This window comes from Vulpes lagopus, chromosome 22 (genome assembly GCF_018345385.1).
Source record: "Vulpes lagopus strain Blue_001 chromosome 22, ASM1834538v1, whole genome shotgun sequence".
Classification (NCBI taxonomy): domain Eukaryota; kingdom Metazoa; phylum Chordata; class Mammalia; order Carnivora; family Canidae; genus Vulpes; species Vulpes lagopus.
This window is the reverse complement of record NC_054845.1, coordinates 8,714,112-8,738,422: the sequence shown is the minus strand read 5'-3', so window position 1 is coordinate 8,738,422 and position 24,311 is coordinate 8,714,112. Positions and strand designations below refer to the sequence as shown.

The 24,311-nt window shown below is 41.1% G+C and overlaps 1 protein-coding gene across 2 annotated transcripts in view; it reads left to right on the top strand.

Annotated features, from left to right (window-relative positions):
- The window catches only part of SATB2 (SATB homeobox 2), a 191,459-nt gene that overhangs the window by 6,273 nt on the left and 160,875 nt on the right, over positions 1–24,311 (top strand). The window contains exons 1-4 of one of the 2 annotated variants that reach the window (XM_041737693.1): positions 532–654; positions 877–1,023; positions 2,172–2,399; positions 23,853–24,029. In XM_041737693.1, coding sequence (XP_041593627.1) covers positions 2,231–2,399; positions 23,853–24,029 — 346 coding nt within the window. In that variant the 5' untranslated portion in view covers positions 532–654; positions 877–1,023; positions 2,172–2,230. Of the gene's footprint in view, positions 1–531; positions 655–876; positions 1,024–2,171; positions 2,400–23,852; positions 24,030–24,311 lie in introns of those variants that run through there. The other variant, XM_041737694.1, reaches the window with a different exon arrangement.

Genomic DNA, 24,311 nt, shown 5'->3' with positions numbered 1-24,311 from the left:
AGCCCCTCTGCCTCCTCCGCAGCCCCGCCGCTGTTTGGGTCGCCGGGCTCACAGCGATTGATTGATTGATGTTTAATTTCCTGCCAGGCGGGGCCCCCCTCCCCCCGCAACCTCCCCAGCCCTCCTCCCCGCCCCCCACCCGCCTCCTCCGCTGCGGTGGACCAGTCTGGCTCGGGTTTAGAGCTTCCCCCCCCAACCCCCATCCCGAAATAACCCAGAGACTTCCCCTACCCCCACCCCAAATTATTATTTTGAAGGCGCTAGATCTGGGGACGGAAAGGGGGAGGGGGAGAAATCGGAAACCGAGGACAACCCAAAAGGACTCACTTTGCCTGATGACTCAACGCAACTAATAATCATCTCCCTCTCAGTGCATCTCTCTCCGCGGCTGGTCGGGGAGTCCGGCTCCGGCTGCTGGCGGCGGCGGCCGAGAGGGGAGAGGCTGGAGGTGACGGCTCGGGCGGCCGCCGCGCCTGCTCCCGCGCGCGGTCCCGGGTCCCCGTGCGGCCCCGGCTCTCGGTGACACCGGCCCAGAGGGAGGCTCCGGCCGCGCCTGCCTGCCCGGCAGCAGACCTGCGGAGCGGCAGCCCGGCCCGCCTCCGCCGCCTCCCCGTCCTCAGCCCTTTCTCTCCAGAACGGGGCTCCTTCCCGAAGGTGTGAAAAGGCTTTTTCAGCCTCCTTTTCTCTCTTCCCCTCCTCCGCCGTCTCCTCCCCCGCTCGCTCGGGTGCCCCTTTGGAGGAATCCTCCTTTCCCTCTCCTCCTCCTCCTCCCCCCGCCCCCCTCCCATCATCATCATCATCATCATCATCATCATCATCATCATCACAACCATCTCTGCACTAGAAGACACCCTGACCCAGGACCTTAAACGTTAGGACCTGGGAAAGAGGACAAGGGGAAGGAGGAGAGAAGACTAGGAGAGCGCTGCAAGGCAAAGCTCCAGAAACTTTCCACCCTGGATTCTCTACTTTTGCTCCATGGACAGAGCCTCAGCCAGCCAAGTTACAGACAGACCGTGAGCAGTAAGTACGGGGCGAGGACTCCCACCGCAGGCTCGGGGGGCCGGGGAAGCCCGCGCCGGCCGAGCCCCCTCCGCGGCCCGGGCGGTGCGGGGAGCCTCCGCCCGCCGCCCTCCCGTGGGCGCGCGCGCCCCTCGGCCGACCCCCACCTTGCCTCCGGGACGCGCGGCTTCTCCGGGGCGAGCGCGCCCGCCGGGGTTCCCAGCGCACTTGGCTGCGCGGGTTCCTGCTTCTCGGGGATGTCAGTGACAGTGTGAGCGCCGTGTCATCAGGTGTTTCCTCCGCCGCCGCCGCCGCCGCCCCCCAAAACCCGGGGGGGGGCGGTTTGCCGAGGACCCCTGCGGGTTCCTGGAGCGCGCGTGCCAGCCTTAGGACACCCAGAGGAAAACTTTTTGGAGGAATTTTTAAATTGGGCTTGATGAAGGCTGCTCCTTCACCTAACCATTTAAGTGCTTTTTTTTTTTTTTTTTTGCTTTTGTGTGTGGCACTGAAGAGCTTTTACAAATAAGGATGGGAGGAACAGAAGAACGTTCCAAAATAATAACGACGGTAGCTCCCCCCCGCCCCCCGCGCCCGCCCTGGGGATGCAGGTTATCCTGGAGAGCGCTGCGAGGAGGAGGAGTACCTCCGGGTGCTCATCGATGAGGACCTGGGGCTGCGGTTGTGCGCAGCGAGTCTTGTCTGCAGACCGGCCCTGCAGGGGGGCGGGAGGGGGAGCGGGGGGCTCGGGGGGTCCCCACGCCGGGCCTTTGGCGCCGGCCCCGCCGCTCAGCGCACGTGCATCCTGTGGCCGATCGGGGTTCTCGCGGACTGTGTGCATCACCCCCCAGCCCCTGCTCGGGCCGGGACGCGGCCTTCGGATGAAGTTCACCGCTCCCGTGCGGGGAGGCCGTGTCCCCCGAGCAGCGCCGCCGCCGGCCGCGCCCCCGGGAGCCGGGCGCCTCGCCGGGAGCTGCCCCCTGCAGAGCGGCCGCGCCGCGGGGCTCGGGGCCTCGGGCGGCGGGAGGACGCCCGGGGGGCTGCGCGGTGCCGCGCTCCGCCACTGGCCTGAACGTCTATCACGTGTGTGAGCGGTTTTCCCTCTTTTTTCTCCCTCCCCTCCCCGCCCTCCCTCCCCCTCCCTCCCCTCCCTCCCCCCGCCCCCTCCCTAGGTCCCTGCGCGTTTTATTGCGACCTGCCGGTGGGAACTTTGTCTCCGAGTCGGAGCAGCATGGAGCGGCGGAGCGAGAGCCCGTGTCTGCGGGACAGCCCCGACCGGCGGAGCGGCAGCCCCGACGTCAAGGGGCCTCCCCCGGTGAAGGTGGCCCGGCTGGAGCAGAACGGCAGCCCCATGGGAGCCCGCGGGAGGCCCAACGGCGCCGTGGCCAAGGCCGTGGGAGGTAACAGCCCGCAGCGGGGAGGCGCGCGGCCCGGCCCGGCCCGGCCCGGCCCGGCCCGGCGGGAAGGGCCCGGGTGGCGGGGTCCAGGTGGCCCGGGCGCCGCCGCGGTGTAGGGTTACAGGAAGTCCCCTCCGGGCGGCCAGATAAGGCCCCCGCCGCCTCGCCTCTGCAACCGGGAGCCTCCTCCGGAGTTGCAAACAAGAAAGCGGTTTACCCAGAGGGTGGCATTTTTTGGGCACCTTGCCACTGTGTGCCGAGGTGTTGGCAGGTTTATGTCACAGCCAGCTAACTGTTTCTAGATTTTCCTAGAGAGCTTTTTAGCGATTTAACTCTTTTTGCCTTGCCTCGGAGTTATCAGTTTTGCAGAGATGAAGTTGTAAGGTGCGATCGCTTTGGTGGACTAGTTTCTTTCTTTCTTTTTTTAACGCTCAGGAGCAAAGAGTGCTGGTGTTACTTTGTAGTTAGGACAGTGCTTCGAGAGAATTTAGTAACAAACCGGGAATATCCTGCCACATTTCAAGTGGGAGATAAAGAATCATGAGCCGAATGTGTCAGGCCCGCAGAGGCTTGAAGGTCACCGTTTTCTGTAAAGTTTAAGGTCCTGTGCGTTTGTGACTTGGCGGTGGGTGATGGGGCACGACAGGTAAAAACAGCAGAGTGGTCTTCAGGGCCGCATGCTGTTTACCTCTTCCAGGATGTTGATGTTATTTAAAGAAAAGCTTTGGTAGATTTTTATCACTTAACCACTTTCTTTTAAAGTGGTTAGGGGGAGAGCTTTTACAAAGTAAAGATACATAAGAAGTTAAAACATTATTAAAAGGTTTTGAGGCTTATGCCACTGGCTTAGTCGTTTTCTACATGTAAAATAACACAACTCAACATGGCATGCAGCTTTTTTTTGTGTCTTTGGGATCCATCATTCATTACTTTAAATCTTTTTTGCTTCCAGAGGTTTTTCTCCTCCCCCCACCTCTCCATACTTTCAGCAGTAGCTTATTTGACATAATTCTTTATATTAGCCTGCCTGAAATGGTGCAAAACCGTGGCAAAACTTAATGATAAGCTCCAACCCCATGTTCTCAAGAGCCATAGTATGTATTTCAAAGGAAAGACTTAAGTCTAAATGTCCGTGCCCTTTTAAAGAGTTAAAACAGACATTTTATAAAATAACACGTTTCTATTTTTACTTGGTTTGCTATTATTATTTCTTCATGGTAGACATTCAGGATGGTTTGCCTTAGTTCCTTATATTAATCGTCTCCCCTGGGAAGCACTCATTCTCACAGTGTTTAAAGGTTTAAAAAATTATTTGGCTATACATTGTAGCTTACATATCTTTTATTGTAGGGACTTAAAGATACACCTTAATGAGGCAAAAGAAAACTTGATAGCTTTGCGAGCCACTTTTTAAAAGTGGCGTTTATTTATATGTTAACTTAGACCAGAACAATAACTTCAGACTTCTTACAGTATCTTTTAGTGTATGCATATAAGAAAGGGAAATACAGCAAATACGACAAAACCAAGTGTAAGATGATACAAGTGCTGATGCTATTTGATTGAAAAACTGGGAAATCCTTAGAGGAGATGTGTTCTCAAAGTGGCCTTATGCACATAGAAAAAACTTGGACTTGAAATTCTGGTTTCTTTCTGAAGACCTACTAAAATTCACTAAATTTAAAGAAGTCTCTAAACATTTTAGAACATAATTGTTAACAGTTGTGATTCCTTAAAACAAGTGTGGTTTTTATTTCTACAGCATATTAATTTCGTTGACCGGGGATACCTTTAGTGTAAAACAGTGGTTGCGTTTCTTATTTTCTGAGACTATAATTTACATTTGACCAGTTATCATAAATTTGATGTAAGGAAAAAATGAAGTCTTCAGGAGGAGTAATATGATTTGTTTCAATGAGCTGCTTTAGTCATTTTTTTCTAAGCTTTAATTTAGTAATATCACAGGTCTTACTAGTTGTTTTTCAAACTGAAAATAGATGGCTTTAGTTTGTCTTAATAACTACTACATATAATACTTAACAGTAAAGTGATAAAGAAGAGTTTTAAACCCGCATATGGTGGGTTTGAAAATTTTTTTTTATAGAAAGATTTTGTTCTATACAGCATAACAGATTATTTGGAAAGATTTTAGTTTAGAAAGCTTTAGAATACAACAACTTAGAACATAAAATTTTGACAGTGTGAAGTTTCTCATTGAATGTTAATATTGGTTTTGGGGTGTAAATTTATATACTTTCCTAATGTACACTGAGATGGTAGTAATTTCATTTCTTTGTGACTTTTAATCATGTGCATAGATTGGAGAAAAGCAAAGCCTTTAAAAAAAAATACAGTTTTTAAATTTTAAAAAATGCTTAAAATACATTTCTAGTTAGCAGTTCTTCGTAATTGAAATACTCATTTTGGAACATAGAGTAAATATAGAATAGATTATATTTCTATCACCCTGCCTTCCTTTGTTTAAATTTCCTTTATGAAGCAATATAATAAGTACAGACAACTACAAAATATTTATAGCTCTATCATTTATTGCCATTTTCAGGTATATTACAGTCTTGTCAGTGTTGTAAAGATGGTTATAATAATTTATGTTTTAAAAATAGAGCTCAAAATTTGGGAGGATGTGTTTGTTAATCTTTAGTGTTCACTAATCTTTAGTGATCTTTCTTAAAAGCTTTCCCCCTAAAAATAGGGGAGATCATTAAGTTAATTGGTTGCCCAATAACATGGCAGTTATCTGACTACTTTTGATAAACAGTGAGGTGAATAAATGTTTCTGAATGCATTGGTTGCAATAGTAAATTCTGTTGCCATGATTCCACATTTTCAGAGAGAGAGAGAGAGTTTGGTATGTTTTTTTGATGAGAACGTGTTTGTTTAATAAAAAAAAAGAAGAAATTATATTAGTGTCTAGATTTAACTAGTTGAGGGGGTAGATACACTATCACAGTCTTCAAGGTTGTGTTTTAATAGGGGACTTAAAAGTTAGTGTGTTGTTTACAATGTGGTTAGCTTTAGAAGACTATTAGAAAGTAGATCAGTTTTGCTTTGTCTTTACAACACTTTCTAGGATGTTTTTGTTCTTATCTAAGCACTGTGTTTTAAAGCATGTATATAATAAAATAAGTGCTCCGATGTGTATGACAGTCAGCTTTTATAGAAGGTCCCCAGGAAAAAAAAAAAAAAAAAAGGCTAATATCTCTTTAAAAAACATATGAAGGCTGGGAGAGAGTTTAGAGCAAGCAAGAGCACCGTGGTGTTGACAGCTTTATATCCCTGCTGGGTAACATTCACTTACTAGAATTGGCGTCCCCTCTCAGCTAGTAATTCACTCCATAAGGATTTTGAAAAAGGATGATTAATGGTGGGGAAATTTATATTTGTGAAATTGTTGATTAAAACTTACAGATCTATTTGAAGATTTCAAAAAAGAAAAGATTATTAGGGATGACGAAAATAAGAATCAGATGATCCTTTTTACCACCATTAACATAAGTACCTAAAATGTTCTGCTGTATGTAATGCTTCAGCCACGAAACGTACAGCATAAAATGAAAGTGATGCCAATCAAGTTTGCAGAGGAAGCAAGGCGTTCTTTTCCTCCTGGACTGCTGAAAGGCGCTGGCCAGTTGTGCTTTAATAGCAATAAATTATTGTGCTTCATTCATTGTTAACACAGGCATTTTCATTTTTAAATGTTTGGCTTAAAGAAGAACTTTTAGACAGCTTTATTTAAACTGAATGAACAGCGCTTGAGTATACCAGATGGTGTATTTGCTGATAGGAGGCATTAAACATCAGAAATCTTTTTGATATTTTTTCATTTTCCTATGAGTTTTGATAATTTTTTTTTTTGTGTGTTAAATGTTCTAGATTTTAGGGTAAAATGTTTGAACACTGGGAGTATCTTTCAGGGATATTTGAAAGAAATTTTTTTGAAAGAAATTTGCTTTTTTTTTTCTTTGAAAAGAATTTGTTTTTAAAATAATGGTTTAATTTTGTTGAGGAAATGCCTGTTATCTTATAAACTAGTTGACCCAAAGTAGGCCTATTATTCTTGCTAATAGTCAGCCCTTTGAAGAACATAACTGTCTTGTTACAAGGGGAAAAAAATCATTATGCAATACACACTGATGTATTCAAATAGGGAAGCAAATGTGATCACGATTGTTGGGCAGGGCCTCATTTAGTGCTGAACATTGTCTACAACAACAGTTAGTTTAATTGTCTACATGTGGAACATTTCCCTTTAGATGAAAAGAAATGTAGTTCAGGTCAGGTGCAGTCACCATATTAGCAGTTGTAGGGAGACATTTTACTTTTTGAAAGGAGTGCGGATATGAAAGAGTATAGATATTGACACATTAAAAATGTATAAAATACTTGGAAATTTAGAAACATGTTGTCAACCTGGGTAAAATGACAAAAACTCATTAAATTCATTTTAGCTAAAGGATGAGCACTATTATGCTTGTAGGGAGGCCCCATGTTATTATTTCAAAAGACAAAAGATTGTATTTCCCTCTTACATCTACTTTTTTTTTTTTTTTTTTTTTTAAAGGGTCTAAGATCTTTTTAAATAGAATGAACTTAGGCTTTGGGGTCATCCAACAATCTAGCATGTCCTCTGTAGTTTTGCTGAGGTAGAAAAATAGCCCTTCTCTAAAGTGTTTTTAGTCCTTGGCCTGTTATTAAAATAAAGACATACTTGGTTAAAAAAAAATATATGCAATGGAACATACACATTAAACAGAACATAGGGTATCCGCCCCTCAAAGTCCTGAGCATAATTTGATGTTTCAAGTAATTTTGGAAGCCTTGTGTTCCATCAACAGAAACCCACTGACCATTATATATTCAAGATCATCTGCAATGAAATGTGTGTGTATGTGTGTTGGAACTACATAGATGTCCCCTAAGGCATCTGTTTTTTAACCCCTGTAGAAAATAAGCAATATAATCCATTCCCAGGGGGTTGTGACTAGTAGAATCAGTCTGTACATCTTAGATATCTTGAATATATATTATATTTATGTATATGTAAACAGACTTACCGTCATTTATTAGAGATTTAGGAATACGAATTTGAATTATTTTAATCTGAATTATTTTAAAAATATGGAAATCAGCTTTATTCCAGGCAAGACAGGGTAATTGTTTAGTATATCTGGCAAGGTATATTTGGTAGGCAGTCAGTTTTGGTGGTTCTTCTTTATTTTTCCTTTTTTAAAAAGAGAATTCAGTGTGGGGACTTTATATGCATACATTAAAAAGGCATTAACAGGGCTAGATAAATTCCGAATTGTATTATTTTTTAGGTCTTTTTAGAGTGTTTAGGTTTCTGTTGAGATAAAAGTGACCCAATTTTTCACCATTAAAAAAGTTTCTTATAACTAATAATCTCACATTAGGTGTGTAAAATATGTTCACAATTTGTCTTATTTCAGGAAGCCAAACTTTATCCTACATAGCATGTGAATTAACAAAAAATTCTTTATATATTCTTTTATCTAATAAGTAGGCTTTAAAAAAAAACTTATGTAACTAATGTGTAGTAACAGTACTTTCTGCTATCTTCCTTATATGAATGCTGAGGTACAATGGCATTTTGGAACATATTTAAAGATGGAGCATTTGACAAAAGTTGTATGTGTAACAGTTTGTCAGTGAAAAGTGACAAGTGGGAAATGACAAATGAAATGTTGGCATCATCACTCTTTATTTTGATAAAAATGTCTCAATTTGCAGTGATATAATACTGTTTCATATTATTTCATGAGTTGTGTGAGATGCATAAGGGGAATTTAGATTTTGTGAACGGAAAATTAGCAGCCCAAACTCTCTTTTCAGAAGCTTTGGCAGCACGTCCCCCCCCCCCCCCCAACTCCCCAAGAATAAGAACAGCAGTGAAATATTGGATCTAACCCATACATTTTAACTCATTATTTAGAAAGAAAGAAGAAAGAAAGAAGGAAAGAAAGAAGGAAAGAAAGGAAGAAAGGGTTTCAAGTAGAAGACCTTTATGCTTAGCTCGAAAAATGAAGAGTTTGCCTTTTAGCTTCCATTCTTTTCTTTATAGTGATTTTAAAATGAGTGATTTCCCTCTGCTGACTTTGATTATATGGGGCCTTTCTCACTTCCAATCACCACTGCTCTCTAGCATTAATTTAGGGTGCCAGTAAAGAGAGTTGTGAATTCCTTTTATTTTAAAGTGCAATAGAGGTTTGAAAATGTCTATGTGTTAAAAATGGATTTTTATATACAAAGGATTCATCATCCTACTACTTACGGGTAATGCGATAGATATTTCAAAGTCCAAGTAGACGGCCCTGAGTGGAATTGAGGTATGAGTTAAAACAAAAGCCAGTTGAGTACTTACAGATTTCCAAAAAAGCACAAATGTAGCCTCTATAGTGTCTTCTTTTCCATTTTCTGAAGTCACATTGGTTCCCTTATTGTCAGTGATCAGCCAAACATTTATTTTCTTCTTTTACATGAAACGAGCTCTGCAAGCACCTCATGCTACACAGTGTTTATGTAAAAATGTTCCATGCTGGAGTTTCCAAAAGCACGGAACTCTTTCTATATAATTTTTTTGGTTTCAATTAGCAGAATTGTTTTCGTGTTTAATAGCAAGTGATTTAAAAATTATGGCAAAATCAGTATAATGAAGTGAAAAGACTACACCAGAAATGGTCTTCTACAACTTGTGTCTTTTTCCTCTCATTTGAAAAGTTTTACTTATTACAGATTTTTAAAAAACTAGGTAAAAATGACCTGAAATGGAATAAATGTGCCTTAAGTATGTAATTATGGCAGTAGGGTTTATGGGATGTATTTTCTCCATTTTTCACTGATGTGTGTGTATCTTTAAAACTTAAAAATAAACTTAGTGAATATTATAGTTATTAGTTTGGCAAATGCTTAAAATGAAGAAAAGAGCATTAATAGAAATTTCAGGAATCTAAACCTTGCGCTAAAGTTATCAGCCAATTATGGCAGCCGTAATGTAGATTTGTGGTTATGATACATGAGGACAGTAAGACTCTGGGAAGAAGTAGATTTCCCTTTTAGTTGCTCACAGTCTAAGGCAAATTTGGATCTTCTCTTAACTAGTTGTCTTATCATTGGAATGGAGTTCTGTCTTAGCACAGTGGGTCATGAAATGATAGCATTTAACATGACAACAGAAATTAAAAAGTTCAGAGGAAATAATGCAAGCTACTACTTATAAACAGTGACTATTTGGTGCCCACTGATGGTTGCACAGTTACTGAAATGTGCCCGGCATGCTGCTCAGTGACTTTATTTGTTGAAGTGTTGGACCGATACGGAAAAAAAAAAAAAAAAAAAATTAATAGAGACTCCAGTGAGAGCAAATGTTTTCCAAACCACCAAGATCTGACAGAGATGATTTGCATTTTTTGTAGAAACAATTTTAATTTCATCATGTTAAGCAGAGATATCTTTTTCTTTCTTTAAAACAATTTTTTTTTTTACTTGCTTTTGTATTTGGCTGGAAGGCAAGTGTATCAGTTCTTTTATGACTGAATATGATTGATTTTCCAATTTCCTGATTATTCCCTATATTAAGATTGCATATTTTTTTTATTGCATTTGTTCCAATTCTTTATATGTATAAGGAAAGGCAAAATTGATCGCTTATTAGGAAAAAGCATTCATATCAAAACTCTTTAAATGGCAGTGTTTTCAAAACATTCTATTTTTTTGGTTAACAGAACAAGAACTTTCTTTTATCATAATCCAAAGATGCTAACAGAGCAGCATGATAAATGTCTCTTTAAGTGTCGTAGTAAAAGAAAATGACTTGCCTTCTGAGGCAGTGGAGAGTTTATGTTGTTTTGGACCTATTTCCCAAGCAGTGATCGAAAACAGATTACAATAACAATTATACAGTCAGAAGATGCAATATCCATTTCTGCTTTAATTGAGTGAAAGAATAATAAAAACATCATTAAGAAAAATGAGGTGGACCTGTCACACAGTGTACACATTTTTAGTCTTGAAGAGGATGCAGAATTACTGAAATGCTTTTCACTTACTTTGTTGTGTTTATTAGCTAAAATCTGTCTTGGGGAGAGACCCTTTGGTGTTTGAGCCCCCCTAGAAAGTTCAGAAAGGAGCCCCTGGGAGGTGGTTGCTCAGGAGACAATTGAAGGTGGCCACTGATTTTGTCTTCGTAAGTTTGAGAAAGGAAATCACATTGTCTTAAAGTCTACCTGAGGTATAACTACCTCCTCTTTTTGTTTTTGTTTTTATTTTTGTTTTTGAGCCTGTGTAAATGGAGGACGAAAGTAGTGAGGACTTCCCCTACTCCAAAGCTGCCTCCTAGGAGAGGTTGGGTGTGATCCCTGGGCCTGCGGTTCTCCTTCCTCTGGTCAGAACCAGGCTGAGGTGGGGAGAGAGACTTGAGCGTGAACCCTGAGCGCCCTTATTTCTTCCCAGCCCACGTGGGGTGGTCGGGGACCCTGAGTTTCCACGTATGCGCATCACTGACATCCACTCCAGCCACAGAGACCGTCACTTGAGATGCCTGGGCTCTGGCCTCCGCTGGCAACCACCGGAGCCATTATTAAATCCATAATCCTTCACGTTGCTCAGCCTCCAGGCCTCATTCCCCAGAGTGGAGCTTTCAGCAACTTGGAGCGAGCTGGCCGGCGGCAGCCAAAGTCAGTGGCTCGTTTCAGCCCGGGCTATATTTCTTACTCTGTTCCTAGAAACTGTGAACTCCTGGCAGCTTTGATGATGACAGTGGAGGTAGCCAGACAGTGGAGTTAACCCCTGCTCGTCGTGGGGGCCCTAAAGCTACAATGTTGGCCCTCAGAGCGTCTGGAACCCACGGTTGGACTCTGTTAACACAGTTAGGGGAGAATATTTCTTTGATCTGTAGCTAAGAATTTTCTTGGGTTCAATATTTAAAAACCTTTCTGAGGATGGTAAAGCGAAAGGAATAAGATAGGGTTGGTCTCATAATCCCAGAACTGTCCCAAGTGTAATCTCCTTTAGAGTGGAATTCATATCAAACAGCTCAAAAGGCTTTTTTTTTTTTTTAATCAGTTCAGAGAGTCTACTTAATAGCACCTTCATTAAAATACTTTTGTCAGCAAAGGGTTTTTCAGTTTTAACATTTACATAACCTAACAGCGGTGACGAATGCCACGAGCTTTAAGGGTCTATTAGTGGTTCCGTTTTTTCTGGACTTTATAATTTAAACCTAAACATTAATTCTGGGTGGAACTTGGCATAATATATTTTTGCCTTGGAGGGAATTTTTGTTGTACAATTAAAAAAAGTTTTCTTTTTTTTCCCTTTTTTGTACAGTCACCTTCTCCATGTCTCCCCTTCCCCAAGTAAATAACAGTTAAATAGTCAAGGTCCTAAAAGGGCTTATTTAAATTGGGCAGGGGGGAAAGAGATTGATTATTTTAGGTGAATTTAACCATTTTCCATTAGTTCACATTGTAAACTAGTGCTTTTGTTATTGATGAAACCTGTGAGGCCGATAATGCAATGAAAATACTTTTCCAATCTCTCTCTCTCTCATGTATGAAACTCATGTGGTAAAATTTTAAATGAAATCAAATGTGATGACCCTTGAGACTTATAAATCAGTTCCTTATCTTCTTTATTAGGAGGTGAGAGACAAAAAATTCTTTATGTCAGCTGAAATTATAACATTGACTAAAAGGGAAGAGGTTGGAATCTAGCTATTAGATAATAAAGTGACAGACACATCCCAGCAGTTAAGTATTTTGGAAAATTTAAAAAAAAATCTTTTCTGTATGTTAATACTACGTTGAAGTTGAAATAATACAGGGATCTGATTACAAGGTAATTGTGAAATTAAAAACAAGTGAGGACACCAACCCTTGCCCACCCTTCGTCAGCGAATGACGACTTGTCACCCTCTGAAAACCAAATAAATCACTGTAGGCTTTGGTGACACTTTTCAAAGACCGTTGAAAGGGGAATAACATTCCCTGTGTGGCTGGGTGATACCCCTTGGATAGCATCCGAACGCTGGTGAAGGTGGATGCTGCGAGGAGAGTGCTCCTGGAGCAGAGTGGGGCAAAGCCAGGGTCCTCCTGACGCTTGCGCAGAGTCTAGCTTCCAAGGCTCCATTCAGACAAGATGTTGTGCTATAGCTGTGGCAAGTGTGGTGTCAGGACTAAACTCCCTTTATTATTGAGGGGGGATAAGAGGAGCAAATTATTCTCTGAAAGTAAGTTTTACATATTTAAGACCTAAGTAAATAAAGACTCTTTACAAGAGTAACTAAGGTAATCCTGATTTTTTTTTTCCCTTCTCAGATGAATCTCCAAGTAACATTCAGCAAGACTCACTCTATTTACAGTCCTGTTCCTGTAGTAAGTTTGAGCCTTAAGCACATTTTTATAGCTGACTTATAACCCCCCCCCCCCAAAAAAAAAACTAGAGCTTACCACTGAAGGCCTGCCAATGCTGTCACAAATGGCCATTAGTTACCAAGAGACTTTGAGGAGAATAAAAGCCACACAAAGAGCCGTGACTTTGGCGAGAACTGTTCTGTTGCATGTGTATTTTTTTGCCACCATGGCAAAACTGTCAGCGGCGGGAGGCGACCTGCACGTTCAGGATTGATATGCACGCTCTCCCATGGAAATGTATAGGATTCCAATTAGCACAGGGTCAGAGTATAAATGTACCTCTTTTCACACTGTTCCAAGTGGTTAGTGGAAAACAAGCTGCAAAGTAATTCCCTTGGCCCCCCAATAAAAAGATTTATAGCAAAATAATTCCCAGCCCCATAATGGGACTGTTGTAGGTTTGTGTTTGATATTTATAAAACTGAAATACAGTCCGTGTACCCAAACTAAGCATTTATTGTAAACAAGTTAACTGCCAAGAGCTTATAGTCTGTCAAACATAATTATATTGAAGATTGATGTATAGCTTGAAAGCGAGTTCAAGGGAGACAGTTCTCTACCCAGGGAGAGCCTCTGAGGTGCAAGTGTCTTGTCCCTTTGATAGAACTCTCGGAGCCCTCCTTCTGGCTGCCAGCCTCTCGGGCATAGAGTAAACACAGGCTCGCTCTTGGAAAACAGATCACTTTGGCGATCCTGCTTCTGTTAACGAAATAAAGAGATGCGTTTCTGTCCGCGGAAACTGTTAGGTATCGTTTCTTTCATCGTCTTCATGTCTTCATCGTCTTCATGCTGCGGGTAGCGATGGTGCGAAGAGCAAGTGGCTCCTCTCCGCACCAGGGGTAGGGCACCCTGGGCACCCTGGCCACCCCGGCGCTCGCCTCGGCTCACCCCAGAAGGAACCCCTTTCTCCTTTAACGCAGAGTTTGAAAAATAGTCCTAGACTTGTCTTTTCTGTTATTTGGTGGTGGATTTATGAGATTATATCTTTTGGAACTGGCCCTTTGGGGGTGAAACTACATAAATACGCTTGATTTTGTGGCTCAGAAGTTATTCGAGAGTTCAAGAAATTAGGAATCCAGGGAATCCAGAAGTGGAATCTTGGAGATTGAGATGTTTCGTATCTGGGATTACCCCAGATTTAAAAAGGTGCGGGATTCTTTCAGGGTCTTTTGCTTTAATGAACGTAGAAACTTGTACTATCTATTCAATGGAGATTTACCATCCTTCTTCCCCCACCCTACGCCAGGGGTGGGGGCCCATGTAAATCACTTTAGGCTTTGGTGACACTTTTCAAAGACAGTTTAAAGCGGAATAACATTCCTCCTGTGGCTGGATGATACCCTTTGGATAACATTAAAGATGAAAATAAGATTTTCAGTGAATTTGTATGTTGTAGCTGAAGGGATGTCTTTAGTTGTTTTTAAATATTAAATGTAATATTCTCTCTTGGAAATTATGTACATCACAAAGGGGATGTCTTAGAATCATAGAGTGAAAAATATATGAGTTTTCTCTGTTCTCTTTTTCTTATTTAAGTAATTGGTGTAAATTGCACAGGTACCTATATACTTAAAATGTCTTGTCTGGGAAGTATTCCATCAGTGGGGACCTGAGCCTCCCCAGTCCGTATGCTGGGTTTTATTAACTTCATCTCAGTCACAATAATAATATCCTATGTATTGCGATCCAGAGATCTTGGTGTACCCTTAGGGAACTGCAGAATGCACACTATGATTTTGACTTTCTTGCTCCCTCCTTGTTCTTTTTCTTCTCCTTGTGTCAGCCCTTTCAAGGGCTTGCTTGCTATCACCTATCTGTGGAGGCATTTGTTGGGTACGAGAATGAGGGTGGCTTTTAGTGGTGCTGGCTGCCCGGCTAAGCTTGGCTTTGTGCAATCTGCATTCACTTCACCGTGATGATTTTTACCCATCTATTAGACGCCCCTACGTGTTTTGCTGTTTTATCCCTAAACATAGAGAGTAGGATTTCCTTTTGTAAGGAGAAAGCCTTTTATTTTTTACTATAAAAACTTCACCTTTTCAGGTTTTTATTTGATAAAAATCTCTCCACTCTAGTATGATTTCCTTTGGGGCTTTGCACCAGTGTTTGATCTCAATTTTTAATAATTTTGGTGAGTTAAACTCCCCAAAGAAAACATGCTTGTGCTATGAAATATTCCCTCTAGAAATCTGGGTAGTCTTGTCTTATTGAGAGCCGAGTGCTTGATTCCTTTATTAATTTCTTGCTAGTGAACCTCAATACAGTTAACCTTTCCTTAACACTACACTGGAGAAATCAATCAAAGATTTTTTTATTTTAATTGTTAAATTAGGTAGAATAACATTTAGGCAAAGCTCAAAACCTGAGGTGATAAAGCAAATGTTAGTATAAAGACAATTTTTATTGACTCTCTTCCTGACTTTTGGGACTCTACGTTCCAAATAGCTTTTCCAGGGAGGATAATGAGAATGAGGGGAGCAGCACATACATCTCCACCTAAATGCTATCTGAAAAATTATCTTCTCAGACACCTCTAGAATAAAATTTTATATTACGAGGGACAGAAATCTGAGTATTAGTAAATTATGGTATACTTATTTTAACATACCATTGAGTCTCAAGACTCTATTAATATATGCATTTATAACCCACTATGAAAAGAACCTCAAAAATTTAGTTTTGAACTAAGGGATACTTAATGTTTGAACTCCTCTGAGATAATCAAACTTACATATTCTACTTTTTTCTTAATTTTTTTTTTTTTTTTTAAATTTCGGGGTCAGTAAACATTTTGTCGCTCTGATTTAGAAAAGATGTTGCAGCCCTTCAGTGTAGGATCTATAGGACTGCAGATCAGATCTCCAGGGTTTCAGGATGTGTACAGTCACAGAGCACAGTGCTGCTAGCCACTTGAGTCTTAACACCCAATAGACTGCGATGCCTTCCTTGAGTCTTACACCAATAGACTGATAAGCCAACAATTTCTGTCAGTAGTGGTCACACACAGCCCTGGAGAACATGGAGTGAGGTCCTAAGTCCACTTGTGTGGATTGTTTCTTAGAAAGCCTTTCTTGTGTGCAGATGCTGAATGCAATGCAGTGCAAATCTTTTCTTATATGCTGATGTGATGGGTTCACCTGGGAAGTAACAGGGTAAAAAAGCAGAACTGACATTGCCTACTAATGGTGGTTATTATTAATGTCTAGCTAGAATAGCATTTTGTTAAACTGAACCAAGATTTGTTTTGGACTTGCTATCAGTCAGGCTCAGGGATGGAGCAGGGAGTGAGAGAGTGAAGAAGACTTATCTAAGTCCAGCCCATGTTGGAGAAGGAAAAGGCAGGCTTCTCATTCACTCTAACTGGACGTTCCTGACATCAGGGAATTGAGTTCCGTGGGATCAGGCTTGCTATGGCCCAGTTCCCAGGTGTAGCTCAGGCTTTTTTGTTTAGATAAGTAGCCACACTGTGCCTCCTGTGTGCCTGTGAAATCCTGTTTTGCAAACTGCCCGGCCAACTTGATCCTGCTAACACACTTCTGTAAATGAGGAGCATTGAGAGACGAGGAGTTGATCCTGCAGCCTTCAGATCTGACTTCAGGTTGAATTGTGATCTCTCAATCTGGGGACAGGCTTGGAAGACCAGAACCCATCTCCTTCCCCTACCACTTTAAGCTCAGTTTGAGCCTTTAGGGTGATAATAAGAGAGGACTAGAGTTCACCAGGCTGCCCCACCCCTGGCCTATTTTTGTTCTTATCTTCCAAAGTTAAGATCTGCCTCAGGGGCTGCTTGGTAGTGTCTGGTTTTACTAGACAGGATTCTGAGAATAAAGTATTTCTTGATAATCTTACCTCCCCACCCCACTTCCTAAAGGGAGAGAGGCATCAAGGAGCTTTATTGTTGAAACTTTATTTGGAGATTTAACCTTGAGTTACAAATAACTGGGTCATGGATGAACGTGAAATAAAATTTCTGCATATATGACTTAATATGCCCTTAGAGTAATTATTAAGCAAATTTTACCTTCTCCATCATTGGAGGATTAACTGTGTTCCTCCACCTTTGAACAACACAGCTTGCCCCACCTCTTGCCAGCTCTTGCTTCCTCTTCAGTGAGACTTAAAAAGAAAGCCAACAACAAAGACAAATGAATTAATCCTTTAGAGAATCTTTGTTCACAAGCAAGGGTCAGAGAGAAATTTTGGAAAGTGGGGCAGCTTAGAGGAGCCTAGAGGACCTCTAGTCTACCTGTGGATAGCTCCCTGGCTCCCAGATATTTTTGCTCCCCCACCACGCCAAGACTGGTGAAAACATTTTTTTTTTTTTTTTATTGCATTGCCTGAAATTCCATTAGAAGTTAATGTGGGATACAATGAGTTTCTTTTACAATGAAAATATATCTATCTGGGATGCCTGGGTGGCTCAGCAATTGAATGTCTGCCTTCAGCTCAGGTCCTGATCCCAGGTCTGGGGATTGAGTCCTGCGTTGGGCTCCCTGAGAGGAGCCTGCTTCTCCTTCTGCCTATGTTTGCCTCTCTCTCTGTCTCTCATGAATAAATAAAAAATAAAAAATCTTACAAATATATATCTATCTAAGGAGATTAAAGGGCTGCTAAACCATTCAAACAGCAAAGTGTAGCATCTTTTTATCTATTAATCTCTTTGGAATTTTTGAGCTCAGACCCTGGGGGAATGGGAGGCTGGAGTGGAATGGTGGAATGTGGAGCCTCTGGTTACTATAGCTCAAGAGGCTGGGTGCCTGGGAGAGGACAGCAGGGGTAGAAAAGAGAATAAGAAAGACATACTTGATCCATCTTGAAATTTTGCTTGGGACCCGAAGAAGGAGGCAAGGGGCACCGTGTTCTTCCTTTCTGTTACTTGCTGCAGTTTTGGTGCTCAGACTTGCCTTTGTTGTTTTAGGGTGGGAGGAAGCGTGTAGAGGCTAATACTAAAGGTTAATACTGAAGTTACTTCTTGTCTGTGAATGGGGGGGAGGGGTGTGTGTGTGTGTGTGTGTGTGTGTGTGTGAAGAGATGGAGAGAGAGAGATGGGGGAGGGGAGGGAGAATGAGGTTTTAGAACAGGTAAATTGTTTTGTTTTTCTAATAAATTTGCAATTAGAAAAGATAGTTGCCACCCCTCGCTCCTTCCTCTCCCAGCCCTCTGGTAGACCCCATGCTCACTCAGTTTACACGGTAGAATTTGTTTCAGTGTTTTAGGGTTCTGTGATTTATTGATTGTGGTGGTTGCTAAGTGTGGTGCTTTACTCCACGCCGAGTTTTATACGGAGAGCAGATATGAGAGGCTCTGCCCTAAAGCCTTTGTAATCTTCAATTAGCCCTGGGACCTTCTCAGGTGATAGAACCAGATATACTGCCAGCTTCAGGGAAGGGAGTGGGCCCTGTGGCTGCCTTCCTTCTGAAAATAGACTGTTTCAGGAGCCCTTGGGAAGAGAGGAGGATAAAGGTTGGCCTCCTATCATCTCACACTGGCTACTGTCCTTCAGGGGGCAGGTCTAAGAATGAGGGTGGGCCCAGGAGACAAAGGGGTTGGGCTGGAGGCTGGAGCCCACTCTCACCTACACTAGAGGGTGACTCATTATTTGAGCCTTTCCAGAGTGACTGAAGGGCAGGGACTCCTGTGTGCCTAGCTCAGTGCCTCACATGTCAAAAGGTGAATTTACTTCTAAGCAATGCATGTCACTTTTTGGACTTTGCAAGCAGTGAAGGGGCCTTTACTAAAAGGCCAAGCCCTTCGATTTTTATGGGTGTGGGATTCCAAGTGTAGTTATTCATCCCCAAGAAAGCAGCGTGCTTGGGGTTTAGATTGGCTAACCTCAACAGTTCTACTTGTGCCTCGCTCGGTTTCTTTGAGCATGTTTGTTTCCTCATTTACTGGGTGAGAAGAATAATACCCTCTCATAGGGTAGAGGTGGGGAGAAAGATAAAGGTATGGGTGTATGTTAGAGTACGTAGCGAGTTAGCAGGTGTTATGCGAGTGCCAGGTTGTTTTGTGTGACTTGTGGAAAGCAGTATAATCCTATCTTCTAGACCCTCGCTGCTGCTGGACTTTCTTTCATCTTTCAGTTGTTGAGGTGAGGTATCCAGAGCATTACAGGTCACTTAGGTCACTTTCATGTCGGTGTTGTGGCATTTCCTGAAAGCTGAAATTGTTCTTTAAAATGAAGGGAAGGGAAAAAAAAAAATCAAAAACCTTTGCCTTATTAAAGAAGTTGGATTAATATAGTTAGAAATAAAACAATGGCCTGCACTTTGCCTGATGATGCAGAGAAGATGTCATGTTAGATTTTGGAGTTTAACCAACAGTACATCTGTCCTCAAGTCTCCTAAGATCTGGAACACAGAAGAAAGATAACTGAGGGGCATCCAAGAAATGCTCAAGACAATTGCACAATTGTCTTAGTTATCAGTTTGTGATGACTTTATCCTGTGTCAGAAAAACCATTGTATATGTTGGTGTTGGCAGATTGCTTGGTGGAGCAGCTCTCATAGAAATATAATGAGCCACATGTATGATTTAAAATTTTCTAGTAGCTTCATTTAAAAGAAGTTAAACATGAAATTAATTTTGATATTATATTTTACTTAGTGCATCCAAAATATTTTTACTTGCAGGTGATTTTTAAAAATTATTCATGATATATTTACTTTATTTATATTTTGCTATTACATAATTGAAATCAAGTGTGTATTTTACATTTATAGCACATCTCAGTTGAGGACTGGTCACATTTCATGCATTTAGTTGCCACATGTGGCTAGTTACTACCGTGTTGGGCAAGCAGTTTCAGAGTATAAAATATGTTTTTAAAAGTTTCACCCCTTTGCTTGGGGCACATGGAGCTGAAGAACAGCTTTTTAGTAAATTTCATGAGCACTGATTATGGACCCTGAAAAAAGTTACCAGTTTCTTATTTTCCTCTGTATTAATGGTATTAATTTATGGTAATAATGGTATTAATTGACAGTATCAATACTGATTTTGAAAAAAGAAAAACAAATAGATTGCACTGTTTGACAGCTGCCAGACAGCGTAACTATTTCACAGTGCTTAATCCTCACAACAACTCTGTGATGTAGATACTATTATTTGTGTCTTAGCTGGGAGGAATTTGAGCCCCAGAGAGGTCAAACAAATTATCAAGGTCCTGTAATAGGTAAAGGATGACAGCGCCAGGATTTGATCCAGGAGTTGCCTGCTTCCTAACACAGAGCTAGTCACCACCACATTTGACCATCTCGCATTTGTCTCTGTTCCCCTGGCTACTGTGGTGAAGATTAGGTTCCTTTATAATCATACGCACTTCAGAAATAATGTCACAATGAGAATGACAATTTGAGCATTGGAACTAATGACAGTTGGGAAAATGCATTTTTCTAGTGGAAAGAATATCCTGCTTATTTTGCCTCTGTGACAACAGAATTTACCACTCATCTCAATTGTCAGAACAATTCATCTTTAGCAAATGGCTGGGACTGTGTGCCTGTCCTTTAGACGAAACTACCTGCTTAACCTGCCACAATTGTAAAAGGCTTAGCGAGGTTTATAATCAAAGGTTCAAAGTTCACTACTTGATCATCTGGAAATGGGTCTGTGCTACAATAAAAGAAAAATAATGCCATAAGTTCCAGATTCAGGGCTAGAAAAAGAGTTTCTTTTTTCTTGATCATTTCTAAATTTTGTTTAAATACATTTTAGTTTTATATTGTTATTCTTTTATTGGAACTTTTTAATTCTTCCCATTCTTAATTGATTTTTTTGAATTGCTTTTCAAATACTCTCCCTATCTTTTCATTCACTGTCACTTTTGTCTCTTCTTTTTTCTCTCTTTGGTCTGGAGAGAGTGAGGGGGAGCAGCCGGGACTAAATGGAATGTCTTTTTTTTTTTTTTTTTTGACGTATATTTCTACTCATCCTTTTATAGTTTTTTTTCCAGGGATTTGCTGATTTTAAGTTTTTAAAACCTATGCCTTAATTTTCTTCCTCACGCTTGACCCCAACTGTACTGTTTTACCATTTTTCATTTCTCTTGCTATTATTACTAGTAATCACACTTATTTTTCCTCTTCTTTTGTAAAAAGTGTTTCATTGAAAAAAAGTCACAATTGCTTAGATCTATGAAATTCTAGTGAAAAGGTACATTTTTCTTTATATAACGTCTTTATTTTTTAGTAGCTCATTTATGTGCTTTCAGACTAACTTTAAATTCTGTCATCATACACTTGTGGTTAATATTGTTTTATTTTATAAATGACCTCAAAGTCTTTTATTTATTTATTTTTTCTTCTTTCTTTCTTTAAAAATAGGTGATGCCTGTGAAGGATGGGTGTTTGCTTTTTGACTGGAAGGAGTTATTGCTCTCATGTCGGATAACAATATTTCTTTAATTACTGAACTAAAATGTTTAGGAAATATTTTGGTAACTGACTCTTTCAAAACATAAGTTCTTGAATAGCATAGACCCCTTTAAATTTTTATCTATTTATGATAGTCACACACAGAGAGAGAGAGAGAGAGAGAGGCAGAGACATAGGCAGAGGGAGAAGCAGGCTCCATACACCGGGAGCCACATAGACCCCTTTAATGCCGTATTTCGTATCTCAATCCTTGAACATTTTAATTTTAAAAATTAATAGGGTCTTTGGTTTTTTTTTCAGTTGACCACAGACTTGAGAAAGATTTATGGTTCCTAAGTAATGGATACATGATCACTTATGGAGGCAACTAGATTCATTGAAAGGCCTTATCTGTGATTCCCAGATGTGTGACACTCAGATGTTGACATTAGGAACTGCACATGGATTTTCAGCATTGAAACTTATGTACACATAGGTATTAGTGGTGAGGTAGCTTATGGCACCACTGACTACATGGCCCTATGTGTGCATACACTGAAATCATTAAAAGTAGAAATCAACCTGCTTCCTTGGACAAAGATCATATACCAGTATGTAAGAGTTAAAAGGTCTAATTAGGGGTTATTCTCTGCTGGTAAGGACTGATGGATAGGTCCTATAAAATGCCATTATGCTTGCTTGGGAAGATTTTTACAACACCTTCAACAGCATTGAGGGCAGGACCCACATCATACTTGCTCTTACGTGTATCTCTGAAACCACAGGGGATACCTGGCACACAGTAGGTGTTTGGGAAATAAAAAATGGATAAATGAATGAGCACAAAGATAATTTGGAGGCAATCTAATTTATGTTATTCATTTCATGTCTTACATACATTTGGGAATAAATTGGGCATAAATAAGCAAGCATGCCGGTACTGGTCACAATTAAAAAAAATATTTTATAAGGCATCACGTGGCCAGGCAGGCTAAATTACCTCGTTTGTCTAAAACAATCAGTCTGCCTCCACCCTTATTTCCTATTTTCCATAAATCCATACCACAGATAGTATATTTGGCTACCAACCATGATGCTGCCGTATTGTTCTTAAGAGTGAGTACAGAGTCAGTAGTTGTCCCGGGGAATGGTATGGTGTGACTTGTTAGACTGTTGTGCTGGCTTAATAATAATTACCATGATCCTTAATGATAACAATTCTTAATAAGTATTATTATTGTTAATAATGATTATATTTAATAATTACACCCTATACTTATTATCTTTAATAATAATAATTAGCACATGGGAACCAGTTGCACCATTGTATTATCTTTAGAACAAAAACCTACATCTGTGACCTGGTAGTTTGCAGAGTGTCTGCTCCCACCGTCAGCTTTCCAGATCAGAGTGACTCAGGAGGCTTCTAGGGTCTAGGCAGAGGGGAGGGGCTTTTAGAAGAACTCCCTTGCAGCCTCTGTGTCACAGGCAGAAGCCCATATGCCATTTTCACAGAGCTCTTATTTTTATTGTAAAGTGCCTTCAGCAGTGACCAACTAATTGTCCACCTCCCCCTCATCTCTCCGCTGGCCCGGCCCACCTGTCCTTTATAACTTCTGGTTTTCTTGCACGAAGAGAGAAGACCCAGAACAGATCTTATTCCATAACATACTAATTTGTGTGAATTACATGGGGCAGAGTCCATGTTTATTACTCGTATGTTGGTAAAACTTTGATCTTCTTATGCCTTGGCTATGTTTAGATTTAAATGCCTGTATGACTTTTTTAAAAATAAAAAACAGTTTATAAAAAAATCTTCGGCGAATTAAACATTTTTTAGCTTTTCACACTTTGATACAAAGCAGAGAAATATTTCAGTGACAACAGATTTCAACAGATTTTCAACTAGACTAATTTGCTTTATTCTTTAGGGTAGTTTACTTCTTTTCTCTGAAAACACAAGAGGAGACAATTCCCTTGATAGTGGTAACTGGTGGTGATATGTAAAATAATAATTTAAAAAAAGGACAAATTTTACATTTGGATGTGTATTTTGACAGAAGTTAAATGTCAGTTAAGATTTTTGTGAGCACGGTATTTCCAGGCTAATTGATGACCTATTTACCAGGATTTAGAAGGATTAAAAGATGTAAGAGTGACTTTTTAAAAATTCCTATTGACTTTCTTAGACATATTCACATGATAGCTTAGGCCCTGAAATCAAATATGCCTCTCTACTAGATATCTTACATTTCCAGACAAAAGCAGATCTGATCTGGAAATACTAGTCCTAATTAACAGTTAGTGCTAAAACCGTAGACGTGAAGGATGTACAGGTCTAGAAGGTCACCTCGACCTCAGCTATGTGCCAGCTGTGGAGTGAGGGTCTCAGTCAGGACACCTCTGATCGGCAAACTCCACACTTTAGTGGCTGGAATCCGAGGGCTTCTGCCCTCGGATTGTGCAGGGCAATTCTGCTGCAGTTCTGATAGTAATAAGGAAGGTCGGGGGGCGTCCACCTAAGAGGCTTGCTTGATCTAAAGCATTGTCGATCACAGATGAGTAACTTTATAACTGCCTCTTCCCTTCTCATCACGGTGACTGAGATTCGCTTTGTAATGTTTGTGTTTTGCTCTTGAATTTTGTTTCTGCAGGTTTGATGATTCCTGTCTTTTGTGTGGTGGAGCAGTTGGATGGCTCTCTTGAATATGACAACAGAGAAGAACACGCAGAGTTCGTCCTGGTTCGAAAAGATGTGCTTTTCAGCCAGCTGGTGGAGACGGCGCTCCTGGCCCTGGGGTACTCCCACAGCTCCGCAGCTCAGGCACAAGGTATTAATGTGTGTCCCCTCTCCTCCCCTCGCCTCTGTGTGTCCTGATTTGAGGAAGAATATGTTTCCTGAAATAATTCTCCAAACAAGGGTTGGAGGAGAATGATCACGCTTAACATCTTTTCCAGACAATGAATAGCAGAATGTTTCTTGCAGCATCTTGTTTTCTGGTTGCTTTGGCAAGCATTTGACCAGCACCTCTAGGCCCACCAAAAGAAACATGCATTTTAAAAAGCAGTAATCATCATAGGTTCGTTGGTGTTGATGGTTCAGTTATTTTCTC